General features: G+C 40.8%; 2 protein-coding genes across 5 annotated transcripts in view; one reads left to right on the forward strand and one right to left on the reverse strand.

The window, feature by feature from the left end:
* The window catches only part of cnksr1 (connector enhancer of kinase suppressor of Ras 1), a 43,085-nt gene extending 25,726 nt beyond the window's left edge, over positions 1-17,359 (reverse strand). For all 3 annotated transcript variants that reach the window (XM_047345346.1, XM_047345345.1, XM_047345347.1), the window contains exons 1-4: positions 17,223-17,359; positions 16,054-16,211; positions 12,406-12,608; positions 12,046-12,130 (exon numbers count right to left, since the gene is read on the reverse strand). In XM_047345346.1, the coding sequence (XP_047201302.1) occupies positions 12,046-12,130; positions 12,406-12,608; positions 16,054-16,211; positions 17,223-17,274 (498 nt within the window). In that variant the 5' untranslated portion in view covers positions 17,275-17,359. The remainder of the gene's footprint in view (positions 1-12,045; positions 12,131-12,405; positions 12,609-16,053; positions 16,212-17,222) is intronic.
* The window catches only part of rps6ka1 (ribosomal protein S6 kinase a, polypeptide 1), a 97,026-nt gene continuing 95,350 nt past the window's right edge, over positions 17,273-18,948 (forward strand). For both annotated transcript variants that reach the window (XM_047345348.1, XM_047345351.1), the window contains exon 1: positions 17,273-17,410. In XM_047345348.1, coding sequence (XP_047201304.1) covers positions 17,273-17,410 — 138 coding nt within the window. The remainder of the gene's footprint in view (positions 17,411-18,948) is intronic.

The raw sequence follows: 18,948 nt of genomic DNA on the forward strand, positions 1-18,948 counted from the left end.
GCCGAGCTCCTCAACCTATCTCTAAGGGAATGCCCGGCCACCCTACAATCGGAAGCTCATTTCAGCCGCTTGTATCCGGGGTCTCATTCTTTCGGTCATGACCCAAAGTTCATGGCCATAGGTGAGGATAGGAATGTAGACCGACCAGTAAATCGAGAGCTTCGCTTTTCGGCTCAGCTCTCTCTTTACCACAACGGACCGGCACAGCGCCCGCATTACTGCGGCAGCCACACCAATCCGTCTGTCGATCTCCCGCTCCATTCTTCCCTCACTCGTGAACAAGACCCCGAGATACTTGAACTCCTCCACTTGAGGCAGGAACTCCCCTCCAACCTGAAGAGGACAAGCCACCCTTTTTCGGTCGAGTACCATGGCCTCTGACTTGGAGGAGCTGATCCTCATCCCAGCCGCTTCACACTTGGCTGCAAACCGCTCCAGCAAATGCTGTAGGTCTTGGCTAGAGGGGGCCAGCAGAACCACGTCATCTGCAAAAAGAAGAGATGAAATCCACTGGTCCCCAAACCAGACCCCCTCCGGCCCTTGGCTACGTCTAGAAATCCTGTCCATAAAAGTTATGAACAGGACCAGTGACAAAGGGCAGCCTTGCTGGAGTCCAACATGCACCGGGAACAGGTCCGACTTAGTGCCGGCAATGCGGACCAAACTCCTGCTCCGCTTGTACAAGGACCGGGTGGCCCCTAATAAAGGGCCCCTGATTCCATACTCCTGGAGCACCCCCCACAGGGCACCACGAGGGACACAGTCGAATGCTTTCTCCAGATCCACAAAACACATGTGGACTAGTTGGGCAAACTCCCATGAACCCTCGAGTACCCTGTAGAAGGTACAGAGCTGGTCCAGTGTTCCACGACCGGGACGAAAACCACACTGCTCCTCCTGAAGCCGAGGTTTGACTATCGGCCGGACTCTCCTCTCCAATACCCTGGCACAGGCCTTACCAGGGAGGCTGAGGAGTGTGATCCCCCTGTAGTCGGAACACACCTTCCTACCCCAGTCTGCCAGTCCAGAGGCACAGTCCCCGACCGCCACGCAACGTTGAAGAGGCGTGTCAACCATGACAGCCCCACAACATCCAGAGATTTGAGGTACTCAGGGCAGATCTCATCCACCCCCGAAGCCCTGCCACTGTGGAGTTTTTTAACCATCTCGGTGACTTCAGCCTGGGTGATGAAAGAGTCCAACATCCCGAGTTTTTGCCTCTGCCACAGACCGGGCCGCGGCACGCTTGGCCTCACGGTACCCGTCAGCCGCCTCAGGAGTCCCACAAGCCAGCCACAGCCAATAGGACTCCTTCTCCAGCTTGACAGCATCCCTTACTGCCGGTGTCCACCACCGGGTTCTTGGCACCGCAGACCTTACGGCCGCAGCTACGTGCAGCGGCATCGACAATAGATGCGGAGAACACGGTCCACTCGGACTCTATTTCCCCAACATCCCCTGGAATCTGGTCAAAGCTCTCCCGGAGGTGGGAGTTGAATACATCTCTGGCCGAGGGCTCCGCCAGACGTTCCCAGCAGACCTCACTATGCGCTTGGGCCTGCCAAATCTGTCCGGCTTTCTCCTCCTCCAGCGGATCCAACTCACCACCAGGTGGTGATCAGTGGACAGCTCAGCCCCTCTCTTCACCCGAGTGTCCAAAACATGCGGCCGAAGGTCTGATGATACGACAATAAAGTCGATCATTGACCTCCTGCCTAGGGTGTCCTGGTGCCAAGTGCACTGAAGGACACCCTTATGTTTGAACATGGTGTTCATTATGGACAATCCATGACTAGCACAGAAGTCCAATAACAAAACACCACTCTGATTCAGATCGGGGAGGTCATTCCTCCTGATCACGCGTCTCCAGGTGTCACTGTCGTTTCCCACGTGGGCGTTGAAGTCCCCCAGTAGAATAATGGAGTCCTCTCATCCACTGGGGTAAACCCCAACACGAGACGGCTGAGCTGGGGGGCGACAAGCAAACCCACCCCAGCCCGCCGCCTCTCCCCGTGGGCCACTCCAGAGTAGAAGAGAGTCCAACCCCTCTCAAGGAGATGGGTTCCAGAGCCCACGCTGTGCGTAGAGGTGAGCCCGACTATTTCTAGTCAATATCTCTCGACCTCCCGCACAAGCTCAGGCTCATTCCCCCCCAGTGAGGTAACATTCCACGTCCCTAGAGCCAGCCTAAGCATCCGGGGATCGGGCCGCTGAGGTCTCCACCTTCGTCCGCCACCCAATCCTCTTTGCACCGGTCCCTCACGGTTCCTGCTGCAGGTGGTGGGCCCACTGGGGGATGGCCTCGCGTCTCTCGTTCGGGCTTGGCCCGGCCGGGTCCCGCAAGGAGCAACCCGGCAACCAGGTTCTCTCCGGCGAGTCCCGACCCCAGGCCTGGCTCCAGGGTGGGACCCAGGCTCCGCCGTACTGGGCGACGTCACGTGCCTTGATGTACTAGTCCCCATGAAGGATTCTTGAACTGCTCTTTGTCTGAACCATCACCTAGAGCCTGTTTGCCATGGGAAACCCTACCAGGGGCATTTAAACCCCAGACAACGTAGCCTCTAGGATCATTCGAGCACTCAAACCCCTCCACCACGTTAAGGTGGCGGTTCAAGGAGGGGTTTGAGTGCTCGAATGATCCTAGAGGCTACGTTGTCTAGGGGCATTTAAGCTAGGCTGCATAGAGGTCTACAAGGTAAAACTAATCACTGTGAGATCTAACGGGGGATCAACATTGAACACAAACGGATCGGGCTGATTGGGCCATATGACACAAGACTTTAGGGAGGAGGATGATTACGGGCCAAGTTCCTCTTTTATGTCCATATTTACTGACGTGTAAGTACTTGACAGAGTTTGTCATAATGATAACTTTAAAAATAATATAACAGATGAAGGGAGTAACCTCATTCAGACTAACTGTAAAGGCTTACTTAGAGCAGCAGGTTGATTAGTCAGACACTTTTCACAATGTAAGACAAACCTAAAAATAGAACATTAATCAACCTGAGTTAAAAAGGCACAACAGTGTTGACAGTCTAATTCTTGCAAACACACTCAGACTTACATTTGCACCCTCAAGATTCCACCGTACCCTTGGTAAATCTTTACTTATGTGTTTGTTGCTTACCCCTGCTGAGGTTTTTTGTACTATTTCAGACTCTATTCTGCTAAGAATAGAGTCTGAAATATGATTTTTTTCCCTCCTGTCTTACTTTACCTAAGTGTGTGATTTCATTACTTTTCATAGATTTTCAGATTTCTCAGAAGGATTACCAGCAAAAGCCAATTATTATTAGTATTTCATTACTTTTTCATTGATTTTTAGTTTTATCAGAAGGATTACCAGCGAAAACCAAATATTATTAGTAATTTGGACTTTAGCTGTTCTTACACCAATGACCCAGCTTTCTTAATTAGACTACAATGGACTGTTATTACTTAGTTCAACTTCAGTACCAGTAACAGCAATATATTATTAGCACCTGAAAATGTGGATTAAAGCTGTTTTGTCAGTGGAATGATGAGAGTATTAGATTTCTCAGGAGGATTCATAGATTCTTAGATTTCTTAGAAGGATTGTAGTATCATTTGATTTGTTTTTCTGTGTCTGTATCTGTGTTTATTTTCTTTGTGATTGTATTGTAATTGTATGTACAGCGCTTTGAGTGTCTCGTTACTGAAAAGCGCTATATAAATAAACTTAACTTACCTTACCTTACAACACTGGGAGTCATGAAAGCATATTAGCATCTTCAGCAAAGATTCAGGCTTAATTATATTACATACAGTGGCTCATAAAAGTGTATACACTGCTGTAAAAGTGCCAGGTTTTGGTGATGTAACAAAAAAGACCCTAATAGATCCTTTTTAAAACTTTTTTCATGTATAATGTGAAACTCATCTTGTACCTGGTATAACCTGGTTGCAAAGGTGTCGTGTAATACTTTATTAAAATACTTGTTGATTAAATTTCAGAATTCATTTTTTATGGCAGGACTCTATCAACAGTCTACGCCTTGACTTTGTTGCCCACTCTACCCTCTAAAGGTTAGGACTGTGAGGAGGTTTTGTACTCTTCCACTGACTGGTACATTTGTACGATGACATTATTTGAATCCTGTAACATTTCTGCAAACACGAGCTTTGCTAAATGCAAGAGAGCAAACGTCAGGAATATCCTGCTAGGACAGCTGAACTTCTTTTACCGTAAATTAGATTTGCTATAATTGATGGTTGGTATCAGCTAAAAAAAACGTAATACTGAAACTGAATCAAAAGGTGCCTCAATAAAAGATTAGTTCAAGGGTGTACGGCCTCATTTTTTTACATCTAAAAAACCAGACCAACACAGGAAACCTCAAAAAATTCTGGAAAAAGTTGGATTGAAGAGAAATCAGTGTTAAATCAGCTGATGTTGGCATGTTCATTTTACTTGTCAGAGTAACTAGGGTGTTTTCACATGATGTCATAAAATGGGTGGTGCCATTTTGGAGGCAAACGAAACAAAAACAAACAATTGTTTGTGTGGATTAAATCTCTCATCCTAAGTGCAATAAATAACACAGTAAACATAGTAAACACTGCTGGAATTCAAAACACGCTGAATGTGAAAAACATAACTTTGACAGACTACCGAGGATATCTAACAGATGACGGAAAATACCAGAGACTGTGGGAGAAGAAGAGACATCTGTGCAAACTTAGAGGAAGAATATGAACAATATTCACCCAGGCAGTAGTACTTACTATATTTTGTGTAATTCAAATACCACTTGCCAACAGTAATGATGTCCAGTAATATTTTGCATCTTGAACTGTTTTAAGTGTCTATCTTTCGCATGTATGTGTTTTATGATGTTCTGCTTGCAATGCTATCCTTCAGCACCAAGATTCCTAACCCAGACCCTGCCGTCGTGAAGGTTTTTAATCTCTTCCTGTTAGAACAAAAGTCGTTCGGATGTTTTAAATATTCGGCCACATATCATCAGACTGTTCATGACTCATTGAGTCATTGCAATTAGAAAGATTAATTTAATCAATCAGAGGCTTTGTAATTAATTATCCTCAGTTAATGGCTATTTAAAGTCAAACAACAGTTGACAAAATAAGTTTCTCAATTCCAATAAAGTTTGATTAATTACTGAATAAACAACTAGACATACACAATTTATGTTATGTTACATAGAGTACATATAAACAATTTAAAATATCACAGTTATGCCCAATTTTTGTTGTTCCTGCCAGTCTGAGGTTTAAAGTAAACTTTTTATTTTTCCAACATGATTCTCATATCTGGATGTAATATTAACATTTTGGAGCTGTCCAGCCAGATTCCTGATGTGAACCTGAAAGAGAATCTGTGGGGATAGATTAGGTAGATTTAGGACCTTGCCAGAGATAAATAATCACAGTATGAGTGGAGGCATTCAAACAGCTGGTGGGCAGTTATAAGAAGGGTTTGATGCCGGAAATTTTTTTTACACATCCCAATTTTTAATAAAATGTAAATAAAACAGATAAACTGATTGTCATTTTCCAGTGCTTTAGCAACTTTTGAGAGATGCCTCTGTCAGTTCCTATAAGAACAAACTAGTTGGTTGAAAGAAAATAATGTTACATCTACTGTAAGTCTGCCAAAAGTATGAATAATTTTGGGCTTGACTGTATCTGACTAATTTAAAAACAGAAAAGGAACAATTATTCTTACTGCTGCAGTTATAATAATGCTTTCTATAACATTTATTTAATTTTCATGTATAGGCATAATATCCAATAAACAAACAATATATTAAGTAGTAGTTTCCAAGTATGAATTTGTGCTAAATATTATTCCTTTAAGGGCATCCTTATAGTGTAACACAGAAATACCAAGCTGATATTAGCTGGTAAATTCGTATTTTTTAGTACTTGTTCCAGCCTAGGCCTAGGCTTACACTGAAGCAGATGAATGAAACAGCAACAAGGCTCAAAACCAAGGACATAAACTAACAACTTGCCTCGAGGTCAGGCTCAAAAGAGGTTGCCACCTCCAACTACCTAACAAAATATCGCTTCTCTTCTTACTCAGTAACACCTTTTTCATTTTATGAATTGCATTACTCTGCTGTATGTTGTACATAAGCCACCGATTTTCCCAGAATAGGGCAACCAGTTCTGCATTCATTCAAACTGTGGAAGAGCAGAAAATCGCACATTTACAGTATCTGAGGTAGGCGGTAGGAAGTATTCTGTAAGGAAACAGCTCAGCAGGCTGGGGTGAAAAATCAAAACGCATAAGCTAGTGCCTTTTACTATGACCTATAAGTCAGGTTTGTGGCTTCTTGGTCTGTGTAAAAAAGGTACCAGTGTGAAAAAAGCAAATGACCATAAAATAATCAAAGGCCCACCATGGAGTAGGTGAGAAAAGATTTTAATGCATCAATTTAACACAAAAATTAAAAAACAAAAATTCAACTCTCAACAGTGCCTTTTAATACCAAACTGATAAATTAATGGATAACATAGTGACTGGATGCTCATTATCACAAACTCCACGTACAAAACAGTACATTTTTACATCTACACTGTAATGTTAATCTAAAAAAAAAACTATTTTAGTTTATAGTTTATATCCAAAAAATATTTACATATAATCTCGCTTTTTTTAAATATATGAGGATACAGGATCTGAACCCTATGAAAAAGGATTGAGTGTTTCTGTGGCCAAAACACAACAAAAATAAAACAGATCAGGCACAAAAAGGGATGAGGTGAGTTTTCAACAGCCTGCAGCCTGCAGCATTTTGCTCCATTTCCAAGTCTTTCTATTCATTTAACGTCAAAAGGATTTTATTAATGAAACCAAACCTGATTTTCAAGGAAAATTTAAAACAAGATCTGTTACAAGGGTGCAGGAACTGTACAGTTGACCCATGTTTAGTCTTAGATAAACTAGAGCGGAAACGCATCTCTTATGTTGGAGACAAAGGCCTCACAGACTCTAAACTACTCACACAATTAGAGAAAGCAGCTTTCTAATGTCTGCTGAGTTAATCTGTGACAAAAATAACTTACACACGTCAGAGTCACATTGGATATCACTGTAGCATAATGGTTTCAGATTTTACCCACAACATCAATTTACTGTAAGCTAATGCCAACCTCAGAGTGATTCATTAATATGAAACTGAGAAGCAGGAAGGTTTTTCTGGGCTTTTGGGTTTTCTTAAATAACAACTGTGATTCAGTATATCTCCAAAAGACAACAGTTACAGGGTATTTTCTGTCTACTGTCCAATATATATTCTGCAAGAACAGAGAAAATTTGTTCCTCCCAAAACAGCCCTTGACTGATGAAAAAGAGTAGTCCGCCATGGGACGTTTTACCAACCATATGCTAGGTGGTACTCATCCTAGAGACGTTTTGGTACCAATAATCAATGAATTCGTACCCACCGTGGGGCCTTTTGGACCGGCCTGTTAATTTCTATCCATTGTAAACACATTTGATATCAACCATGTGTTAATTTGTACTCAGTGTAGGGGAGTTCTGTGCTGACAAAGCGTGGGAAGATTTAAGGTCTCATTAAAATGTTCTGTCATACCTCTCCTACCATGTAAAGCCCTTATAATAAAATGTCAACAGTTGTAAATCAAACAGTAAAATCTAAGCTCTGGTCCAACCAAGACAGTTTCTACTTGATTCTCAAACCCGCTTTGTTGATCTGATGTTTCATTACCAGCTACCACGTCAGACTTTATGAAACGATTAGGAAACATACATACGATAAATCTTCTAATACCTGCTGCAATTATTGATCAAATTACACCCTCCTCTTCTCCTGGTGAAAACCTGCTCAGCTTTCTCTGAAAGGTCTCCTTTCTTTTTCATCATTTGAAAAAACAGCTGATTCTCTAATCTGTCAGTCCAGTCTGTATTTTAACTTCTTTAAGAGGTTTTTCTCCTTTCTGCCCTCCTAATAAGTTATCTGCTTTGGTAAAACATGTTAATATTTGACAGCTATATTGAGTGACAGCTATGTTGCATTTTAGTCTATTATTATACATTTCTTGTCAAGCTGAAGCATTATATAACCCAAACTGCACATTCAAAGCAAAGATGTGAAAGCTGTTTTGTTTTAGAAGTGTTTAGTCCTTCATAGGTCAAGGTGCATTAAACATTTTTTTTTTAATATACAGAAATCATTTACTTTACCTTTTAGAAGCAGTATATATCTCATAATCTTCTTTCTTTGCCCTCAGTTTCTTTAACTTTGGCTGCTGCTTGGCTGTTTCAAAGCAAACTGAAGCTGCGCCGCAGTGAAACTCAGACTTGACAAGTTAAGTGTTGGGTCCTGGCAACACCAGCTGACTGCTGACCCAGATCGACCCCAGGGTGCAGGGTGGGAGAAAGAAATACACTCTCAAACGCACACACACTCACAGAGAAACAAGTAATAGGAGTCTTTTCTTTAGTGAAAGATGTGGTGCAACTTCTGTGCCTCTTTAGAAAAGACGTCATGATTAAGCCCTGGCCCCTTGACAACACAAATGTCACATGGGGAATGACACCAGATTCAGTTAGCCACGGGCAAAGGTTTAACCAACCACGACTTTGCTTGTCTGTGAGGCAAACAGAAATAAACACTGTAATGACACGCGGATGTACAATTGTTACGTATTGGTGCAAAACGTATACCTGTGGGTTCATTTTGCTCTGATGATGTAGGAGGAGGCTGAAACAGGTACAGTGCCTTGCAAAGTTTTCACATCCCTTGAACTTCTATGTTTTATCTCACAATTGCAAATGTCAGTGTTTTTTATTGGGATCTAATTTGTGAAGTGGAAGGAGAATGATACACGACTTTAACAGTTTTTAAAGATAAAATCTGAAAGGTCTGGTGTGCTATTGTCATCACACATACTTAGTCAATTCTTTTGGGTTATGTTTCCACCAACTTTGCATATCTAGAGACTGAGGTTTTTGACCAATCTTGTTTGCAAAATAGCTCAAGCTAAGTCAGACTGGATGAAGAACATCAATTTTCAAGTCTTGCCACAGATTCTCAACTTGGATTTAAGTCTGGACTTCGACTAGGCCTTATGAACATATGGATATGCTTTGATCTAAACCAAAGAGTCATTTTTGCCCTTCGTCTTCCTAAATACTATTGGTGTAAGGCAGCAAAATCTACATGAACTTTGAAAGAAGATAACTAGAAAAATAACATGTTTTGGAAATATTTTGTTTTGTAAAATTGTTTTACGTTCATTGGTTTTAGAACCGAAAGAACATCCATGAAAATATTTTTTATTTTAATGTTCTATATTTTTATAAATTAAAGAAAAAAGTGTGCTGTGACAAAAAAAGTATTGCTATTACCGCGACTGCAATTTGGTTGTAGAAATTATATGCTTTATCGATTTTTACATTGCATAAAAAAATAACTTTTGAAACTACGTTTTTATTAATGTCATAGCTAATAACACTGCTTAGGAGAATATCACTTCTGGCCAAACATTAATTCAATTCAATCCAAAAATACTTTATTAATGCCAAAGGGAAATTAAATGTTGGCGCTCATATATTAGAGGTTTCTTTCTGTTGTAGATGCTGATGGCTGTGGGCAGGAAGGATCTCCTGTAGCGGTTTGTCTTACAGAAGATCTGACGAAGAGGATGCTCAGGGCACTAAGAGCCACTGTGGAGGCCCTAAAGAGCCACATGTGGCTCCAGAGCCATATGTTGCAGACCCCTGATCTAAACCATTCCTGTGTATTTCTGACTGTATATTCAGGATTCTTGTCCTGCTGTAATGCTGAATGATGGGTTTAGGGTGATGTGCAGGGCTTTGTATGCACGCCAGTTTTGGTCTCATCTCTTCAGGGCACAATCTTCTTTGTAATGAACCGCAAAAGGGATTTTTTTATGTTTTTCTTTTTTTCACTCATTAACAAAGTCCAGGTTTGACCAGTCCACAACTGCCAAACAATCTCTGCAGCTCCTCCATAGTTATCATGGCCCTCCTGGCTGCTCTCAGGTTAATGCTGTTGTTGCTAAACCAGTCAATTTAGGGGGAATTCCATGTTAGGGTTGCAGGTGTCTCATCCTCTTTCCATGACCAGATGATCGATTGAACAGAACTCTGTGAGACGTTCAAAGCTTATTGTTTTACAACCTAACCCTGCTTTAAACTTGTCTGCTGTGTTCCTCGCACTTCATGATACTGTTTGTTCACTGTTGTTCTCTAACAAACCTCTGAGGCATTCGCATGTTAAATTACCATAATACTCAGATTAAATTACACAGCGGTGGACTTTTCTTTACTATTTGACTTCTGAAGGCAATTGGTTTTACTTCATTTCATTTAAGGGTATTCAAATAAATTGCCTAAATACAAATGAAAGTCTCTGTGGGTTGCAAAAAGCATATTTCCTTTCCCTTCCTTTTTAACAGTTTATGTTGGTATATCACATAAAATGTCAATAAAATACATTAAAGTCTGTGGCTGCAACAAGACAAAATGTGGACAATTTCAAGGAGTATGAAAACATTTGCAAGGGACAGTAAGTAAACTATCAAAACTTTTATGTTGCTTCAAAGGAACTTCTGAAAACTTGGTTAATAAATGTTCCTGACATTACAGAATCAATGCCACTGAGCTAAATGTGTATCGAAACAACAAAATCTCCTCTATTCTCTGTAGCTTTCAGCGCACATAAGTGAAGCCGTAAAAACAGGAACCAGTCAAACAATCACCTATAAATAAAAACAGTGGTCAACCTCCAAGCACCAAAAAAGGTGAGCGTTTTATAACTTGCTTATCACTGACTAAGCACTCTCGTCCATGTGTTTGTAGCCAATAATGAATGAAAACAGCCATGAACAAGGCCAGCTCTGTCTCACATAGGAGCAAAAAAGCATCTTCTCAAGGTTCATTAGAATGTTTTGTGTTAAAATACACCGACACACAGAGTTTAACTTTTACTTCTGATCTGCAACCCCTGCAGCCTCTGACAAGTTCTGCTTCACAGATAGTACCTCATTGTTCATTTTTAGAGATCTGATTCTTTAAAGTTTTGCATTAGTATTTCTCAAGCAACTTCCTAGCAATTTCTCAAGCAACATCTAAAAGCAAGGAAGGAAGGATCACCTTGTGCTGAATTATCCAATCGGAGAGGTGAGAAGAGTACCTGTCATGCTGGGCAGGCTTCTAGAGCCGGATATATATATACTCTATAAATTGGGTCTCTGCTCTCAGCTCCAGAATCTCTGCACTGCTCTTTTAGTCTGTTTTCCTCTGTCTTCTTCTTCCTTCACCTCTGTCAGGTTGTTTTTCTCTTCTATTGTGTTCCAGCCTCTTGCTGCCTGTTGCTTGGTGTTCAGTGATCACTCCCTTAAGAGCTAGATGTCATTAAAAAGGCAGTGCAATCCCTCTCTAAGTCTCCTCCCTTGCTCTCTAACTCCCTCCCTCTGGCGGGCAGTGCAACATATCCAGGCCTGTCCTCTCTGTTACAAATATTACTAAACACTTTTTACCCACTTTTCATGTATCCTGTTATGAATATTCCTTCTTCATCTCTTTCCATCAAACATTTCACAACACCACAATGGACGAAACAGAAACCAAATACAACTAAAGGTTTTGTTTTGTTTTACTGATGCGTCTTGGAGGTGCAGCCTTCCTGCAAATATGCCAGGAATTTACCGATGGAAAGACCGCATAAGTAAAGTTAAGCTGTGGAACAGATAGGTGGGCATGTGCTACTGTTTCTCTAGTGTAACTGGCAGAGTTAAAAAAGAAAACTGGCATACACTCAGCTGATTGTGGTTCCTCTTTGGATATTTATCATGCATGACATTACGACTGAAAACGTATTTAGGAACAAAATGGCTGTAAAGTCTGCCAACCTCACACACACTGTGGATTTTTGTCTTTTCAGCTTGACATTTCCCACACAAAGTCAGAATCGTGATGAAAACAGACACAGCAGCTGAAAGAATTGGGAAACCTAGGATTTGAGCTCAATGGATATGGGAAACATGACAAATGAACACACCCACCTTGTGCACGATGTCTCCAAGATCTCTGCAATAAGTGAATATGTTCTGGGTGGAGGTGTTGCCGCTGAGCTGGGATAACTGATATCTGCAAAGACAGATTATGCTACAAATCAGTTCGGATGGATGGGGAGGGAGAGGATGCAAAGTCATTTAAGTGAATAAAAGAGTATGCAGGGAGCTTTCACACAGAATTAAAGATGAGGCGAGAATCCTGTGGAGGCAGCACTGTTAACTGATTTCAACCCACAACCTACATAAACAAATACAGATAAAGGTGTGTGTTCTACAAATAATGTCCTGCGATAACAGCTAAATACAATACGTTCAAAATGATATATTTAGGACTTCCTCTTTACAAACCTGTTGAGCAAAGAGAAGAGACCTTTGGCAGAAGTGATGAGCTCAATTACATTCTTCAGAATGCCAGCTGGCAGCTTGGTAGTGCTCCGTCCGTCGTAGCCATTGCGGCGCCAACGGCTCTGGATGCCCATCTGCAGGGATTGGGCAACAGCGCACAGCTTTTCAGTCAGGCCTCGCAGGCTCTCTCCTCCAATGCCATAAGTCTGGAGACAACACACACAAACACACACATAACAGGTGGGCAGTACATTCCACCCCCTGCTGAGGAGGGTAGCAATCGGTAGCGTATTTTCATACACTGTGGTTTGTTTCTGGTTCCAACTGTATGTTGAACATGAATCTCTGACTCTCCTTCATTTCCTGTGTCTATTCTGCTGTCTGGTTTGAAGAAATCCACAGACGGCCTAAAACTGAGCTCTGTTTTTCTCCTCACGTTTTGGAGACGTATCTCCTCTGGAGGATTGTTGTGGAGGAAACGATATAATTTCTAGACCCGTTGTCAACAAGACAAACAATGAAGAATGAAAGGAAAAAGTATTTACAAAAATAAATAAATAAAAAATACAATAATACAAAATATGTAAACAAAATTACTTATAAATAATTCTTTAACCAATTAAATAAAAAACACTAAATAATTGAATGAAAGATTAAAAAAGTACAATACAAATATAAATAAGTAAAAGGCAAAAATTATAACGCCATGGAATTGGTGTAATAAACCGTTATTTATACTTATGTGTTAAGCTAAGTTCAAAATTATTCATACCCCTGGCAGATTTAGATTTAAAATTATGTTAATTTAACCAAGAAGTTTGTTTCTGACAAACAACGAGAAAGCGATCTCTGAAGAGAAAATAACAAATAGAAAAGGAGTATCAATTATTTAAAAAACATATTTTAAGTTTATTATATTTATTAAAAATGGCATGTTAAAAATTATTAATACGCTTCCCAATAATCAACTGAAAACAGTTTTTTGGCATTTCATTATTCCGACCCTTCTTACAATTGCTGGCTAGTTTTCTACATGTATCCACTGATATATTGATGGTTTATCTCTGGTGATGAGCTCCAAGTCTTTGAAGTAGGAAGGACTCTTCACCATGACCTTAATCTTTTGCTCCCTCTACAGATTCTTTTTCAGATTTAAGGTAAAACATTCATTTTCACATCATTACATGCCTACATTGCAGGTTTCACTGACACCTCATTTCTGTGTGCATTCAAGAAAGGATGACCAAATTCAGCTCTGAGAACATGATTTTAAAATAGAATTATAAAGCTAGTGTGGAGAACAATTGGGCCTAGAATCCTGCACAATAGGTCAAGAAGAACCTGCATGCGTGACTCACATTCCAGTATGACACTGCAACATTAATGACCGCTTTTATTGTCATTTTCTAACACACGCCTTAAACTGATCTATATCTAGTAAAATGCAATTCAAATCAAAGCCACAACAGACTTCCTATCATCCCTGCTGCATAATCAGAGGGAAGCAAAGACAGATGATTTTAAAAGTCTTTCAAAAAGTCTTTTTTCATAGGCCCATCACCCCAGTTTTCTGCATCACATCCTAAAACGAGACTCTTCTGAGCTGCTAAACAACAGTGTTTGATTGTTACGGTCCACTCATCGCGGGGTCAAGTGCTTTAGACTCGTCAAGCTTTGTTGGTACACATCATCCAGCCCCCAGAACAAGCTTTTCAACAAGTGGTCATGAATCTTTTATGGAGCTGTTAATTATGTAGCTGTGCACTTGAAAGTGTTCTGTCTGTGCCATGTGAGCATCTGATTGGGGTGTTTTATGAATGAGCACAGTGTTACAGCTTGATGGAGCATCATGGCAGACACAAGCACCCACACACAAGGTCTGTTTGAGGGGAAAGGCAATAACTAGAAGACTAATTTTCCTCATCCACGCACACTGCATGCTTACAGTTTACAGGTTCAATCTCTGTCGCAGTTAATTCAAGACCTCAACAACAAGCGGTTTAAGTCGTCTTAGTCTGATGTTGACAGGCTGTTACGCCATCAGAGCTGGACGTTTGTCTGCTACTATCCTGTTGAATCAGTGGTTAAATTAGAGCTAAGAGTATTCTGGAAGACCACAAATCTCCCCACATAACAGCTCATTTGTTAAGTCCTTAAAGCCTCTTCCTCTGATTATATGGAATATAATTGAAAAGGTAATTTATTTCAGTAATTGTATTTTTTTTAAAGCCACATTATATAGATTCATTAAACACAGAGTGATATATTTTATGTAAGGTTAAAAGTTAATTAAAAAAAACTAAATAAAATGAATTAATAATTAATAATTGTCTAAAACCAATAAAAATTGTGCTGTGTCAAAAAATTCAATCAAAGGAAAAAAAACAACATGGCATTTTGACTTATCAGCTGCAGTCTTGAAAGGAATGTGAAGCAAGGCCTATTAAACATTTTGGAGAAGATTAACTACTTCAGCACAAACAGAAGTATCCATGACATGGGCGAACACTGTCGCTGGACTGTCGCTCGTTGGTCATTTTCTGGAGACAGAGTGGAGAGGCTAATATTTCTCCACTGTTTTTAGTCCAAACTCAGTTCACAAATATAGAAAATTACAGACCTTCATGCTTCCTTCTGCTGACAAGCTTAACCTTTTCCAGCAGAACTTTGTACCTGCCCACACTGCCAAAGGTACCAAAAAATGATCCAATGACCATGGTGTTCCTGTGGTCAATTGTCCTGCAAACTGGCCTGACCTGAACCCAGTAGAGAACCTGTGGGCTGTTGTCAAGAAGAAGATAAGAGACACCAGAACAGACAATGAAGATGACCTGAAGACTGCTATCCAAACAACCTGGGCTGCCTAAATGCCTAAGGAGAACCACACACTGATCTCCCTCATGTCACTCTGCACTGATGCAGTCATTTGTGCAAAAGAAGCCCAAACCAAGTATTGAGAGCATATACTGTACAGTACATGGGCATACCTTTCAGTAGGCCAACATTTCTATATCAGAGTGTTATGTTATAATTTTCTGTGAAATTAACAAAACTAAACAACTGAAATATGTTACTTTGTGTGTAATAAATCTGTTTAATATACGACTGTCACCTTTCAAGCTGAGCTGCTGAACTAAATATTTTTTTCATAATTCCTTATTGAGATGCACATGTGTATGACTGCAAACTCTCCCAAAATAGCAACAGGCACACTGCAGTTCTTAAGATGTACTATGGCAGACGATGGTGCATGAGTACTTATTTAATGTTGACGTGAATAATACAGGTAGTGTTTATACTATAAAACGCTTGAATGGATGGAAGTAGAATGTAAAATCAGAGTGGTAAGTAATCAGACTTGATCAAAACATGGCAAGGCTTAGATGATCGTAAATTGGTAAAATTATCCTACAGTTTCTGGTACAACTCTGCTGACAGCAGCAGGATCTAAAAACTTTACACAGATGGAAATGATCATGTTGCTGTGTCACACAATATACAACAGCCTTAAGAAACATGGATATGACCACTCAGTTAATATCCTGATCACTGCTCTCTTCACACAACACACAGGAAAAAAGCCTTGGCGACAGAGCCTGCTGCTGCAGACATGCACTGTAAACAAACACACAGTTGTGCATTCTCACGCACCAGAGAGCAGAGCTTCTCCACAGCCTCCAGAATGAGCTCCTGGTGTCCAATCTTCTGTACTCCCAACACCTCCAGATCCTGGGATGTCAACTGGAGCAGATCCAGACCTGACAGATGCCACTCTGAAACCTGGTACTGATCGGTGGGAGCATCCAGACCTGAAACCCATGAAAGGTTTTTACTGTAAACAGGGCAAGAGAATAAATGGAAATTCTCCAGCAGCAGAAAATTCTGTGCAGGTACCAGCATGAAAAATGCCTCATGCTCTGGTTCATGTAGAGCAGCAAGGATTGAAAAAGTCAAACTGAAATTTTTGAATTTTACCAATATATTTTGTCTAACTAGAATTAATCGTAACATCTTTGAGACACCCAGTCAGAGCCCTGGCTTAAATATGACAAGGAGTCTGTGAAGGGAGCTAAAGATTAGGGTGATGGCAAGGAGGCCTTCCAACCTCAAAGACTTGGTCCTCATCGTAAAAGATGAATCATCAAAACAGCAGAAAGCTTTCCTGTTGCTATCAGAAGTGTTTGAATGCTGCAAAGCAAATTAAAGCTTTTCCATTAATTATTGAAAAGGGTAAATAATTGTTGAAATGTCATTTTTGCTAAGATAAAAAAAAAGAGAACACTTTTTAAAAAGAAATACAATATGCAAATAAGTAAAATATGGCCAACGCATGCTGCTTTAAAATGTGCTCAGAAAGAAATAATAAAAACAGCGCTTTTTCTAAGTAAATCCCTACATGAACATAAACTTGCATATAAATGAATTATTGTAGGAGTAAGTTTCCAACCGAGTAGCACAGAGAGGTAGTGGAGTCCGCAGTGTTGCAACTGTGTAAGAAAGTATTAATCCAGGCGGAACTTTGCGTTTAAATCTCTTCTCTTTCTTTATTTTTGCAGAACTTTGCAAATTTTCAGTCTGTCCAACTAAGTCGGAAGGAAAAGAAACAGCAAGCCATTATTTGCACTGTTAAAATTTTCAGGTTTAGTTGTTGACAGTGAGCTGCACTGTTGTGGCTTCTCTCTCTCACTTCCTCATTCCATCTCCACCTTTCACTTCCAATAGGATTTGCGTGCTGCTTCTATTTTCGACCCAACCGCCCGATCCAAAGTACCTGCGAGGGGATAAAGTGCTTAAAAAGAAGAAGCGAGTATGTTCCTCACCTTGGAGCCATTTGGTGACTCTCTCCTCACCCCACGCCGCGATATGCTCCATGCTCGGAGTCCTGCTCCACTCGCTCGTTCAGCTGCCGGCGGTCCTGGCCGATTTCTACCTGTCCGGGCTGCTGGAAGAAGGAAAACTCGATCCTGATTTGGGATCGGATGATGACGAACGGCACTCCTTTACTCAGGTAACAGGTAGAGTTTCCCCTCCAGTGTCAGCCAATAGTACGGAACTGTCAAGCAGCACCCATCCCTCCTATAGCTACCTAACACCCCACCTACCTGCAGTAACTGCAGCGTTAAGGCTTCATAACTTCCTTCATAATCATCCGGGCTCAGGCCAAGGAATCTGCGTGAGAAGAGCGCCGATTTAAACACACTGCGGCTTGTAAGCAGAGGGCGCATAAGAGCAACACATGACCACAGGAATTATGATAAAAAACAATTACTTTAAACAAGGTTTACAAATGAATTCATTAAAAAAAAAATCATATTTCTATATGGATTTTCCAGTGTCATCTTTTTAGTCAGTAAGGATTTACACATCACAAAGTGGTGTATAATACATCAAGATATACTGCATGGCGTGAAGGGGATCCGCCTGTGGTTCTGCTGAGGAGGAAGGAGTAGGAAGCCCAGGTTGCTTTGATAACAGCCTTCAGGTCAGCTGTGTTGTTGGCTCTGGTGTCTCTCATCTTCATCTTGACAATACTCCATAGGTTTCTGTGGGGTCCAGGTCAGATCAGTTTGCTGGCCAATCAAGCACAGTAATAGTATGGTTATTGAAGCAGCTTTTGGTACGTTTAAGAGTGTGGGAAGATGTCAAGTTCTGCTGGAAACTGGAATCGTCATTTCCATAAAGCCTGTCAGCAGAGAGAAGCATGCAATTTCCAGGTGAGGCACCCCAGCAGATAACATGGCTCCCCAAATCGTCAGCAGCGGTCCGCTCCTTTTTCTCTTTAGCCCAGGTAAGGCGCTTCTTGTCTCTGGGTAAAAGATTGAGTTATATCAAGAAATACCACAGTTACAGCCCTGGTTCTGGATATGGCTGTGTGAGATGGTCCTTGAAGTGTGAACTCCAACTGCAGTTCACACTTTTTGAATCTCCTCCAAGCTCTTGAAATGGCTTTGCTGAAGGACTGTGATTGTCCTTGTGGCTTGTACACATTTTTTATCACACTTTTTTCTTCCGCTCAACTTTCCATCAACATTCAGCTCTCTATCGACAGCCAGTTTTTTAACTTAAAGTGGTTAACGCTGCAGAAAGCACCTTCTCTATGCTCCACGTTTTCCTTTCACACAACTTTCCATTTATATACTTGGATAAAGCACATTTTATTTGCTTCTTTATCATTGACCTTTTGTGGCATACGTTTTTGTGGAGGATGTCAGGGACTGTCAAATCAGCAGTCTTTTATCTGCTTTTATCTGCTTTAAACCTTAATCTTAAATATTAACAGAGATAAACACTTGAAATACATCACTATGTGAAAAGAATCCATATAATTTTTACACATTTGGAATTAAATTACCCTTTATAATAATGCTACAGATTACATGTTGTCATTTGCCAGTCTTTGCTCCCTTGTCTCCAAGTGGTGCAACAGATGCATTACTGAGATGCATTTTACTATTTTGTGGTTGTACACTTTCCTATACAAGAACATTGTTCAATATGAATCCTCAGTATATTGTGACTCACAAAGCCCATAGTGAAATTCTCTAT

This window comes from Girardinichthys multiradiatus, chromosome 19 (assembly GCF_021462225.1).
Source record: "Girardinichthys multiradiatus isolate DD_20200921_A chromosome 19, DD_fGirMul_XY1, whole genome shotgun sequence".
Classification (NCBI taxonomy): domain Eukaryota; kingdom Metazoa; phylum Chordata; class Actinopteri; order Cyprinodontiformes; family Goodeidae; genus Girardinichthys; species Girardinichthys multiradiatus.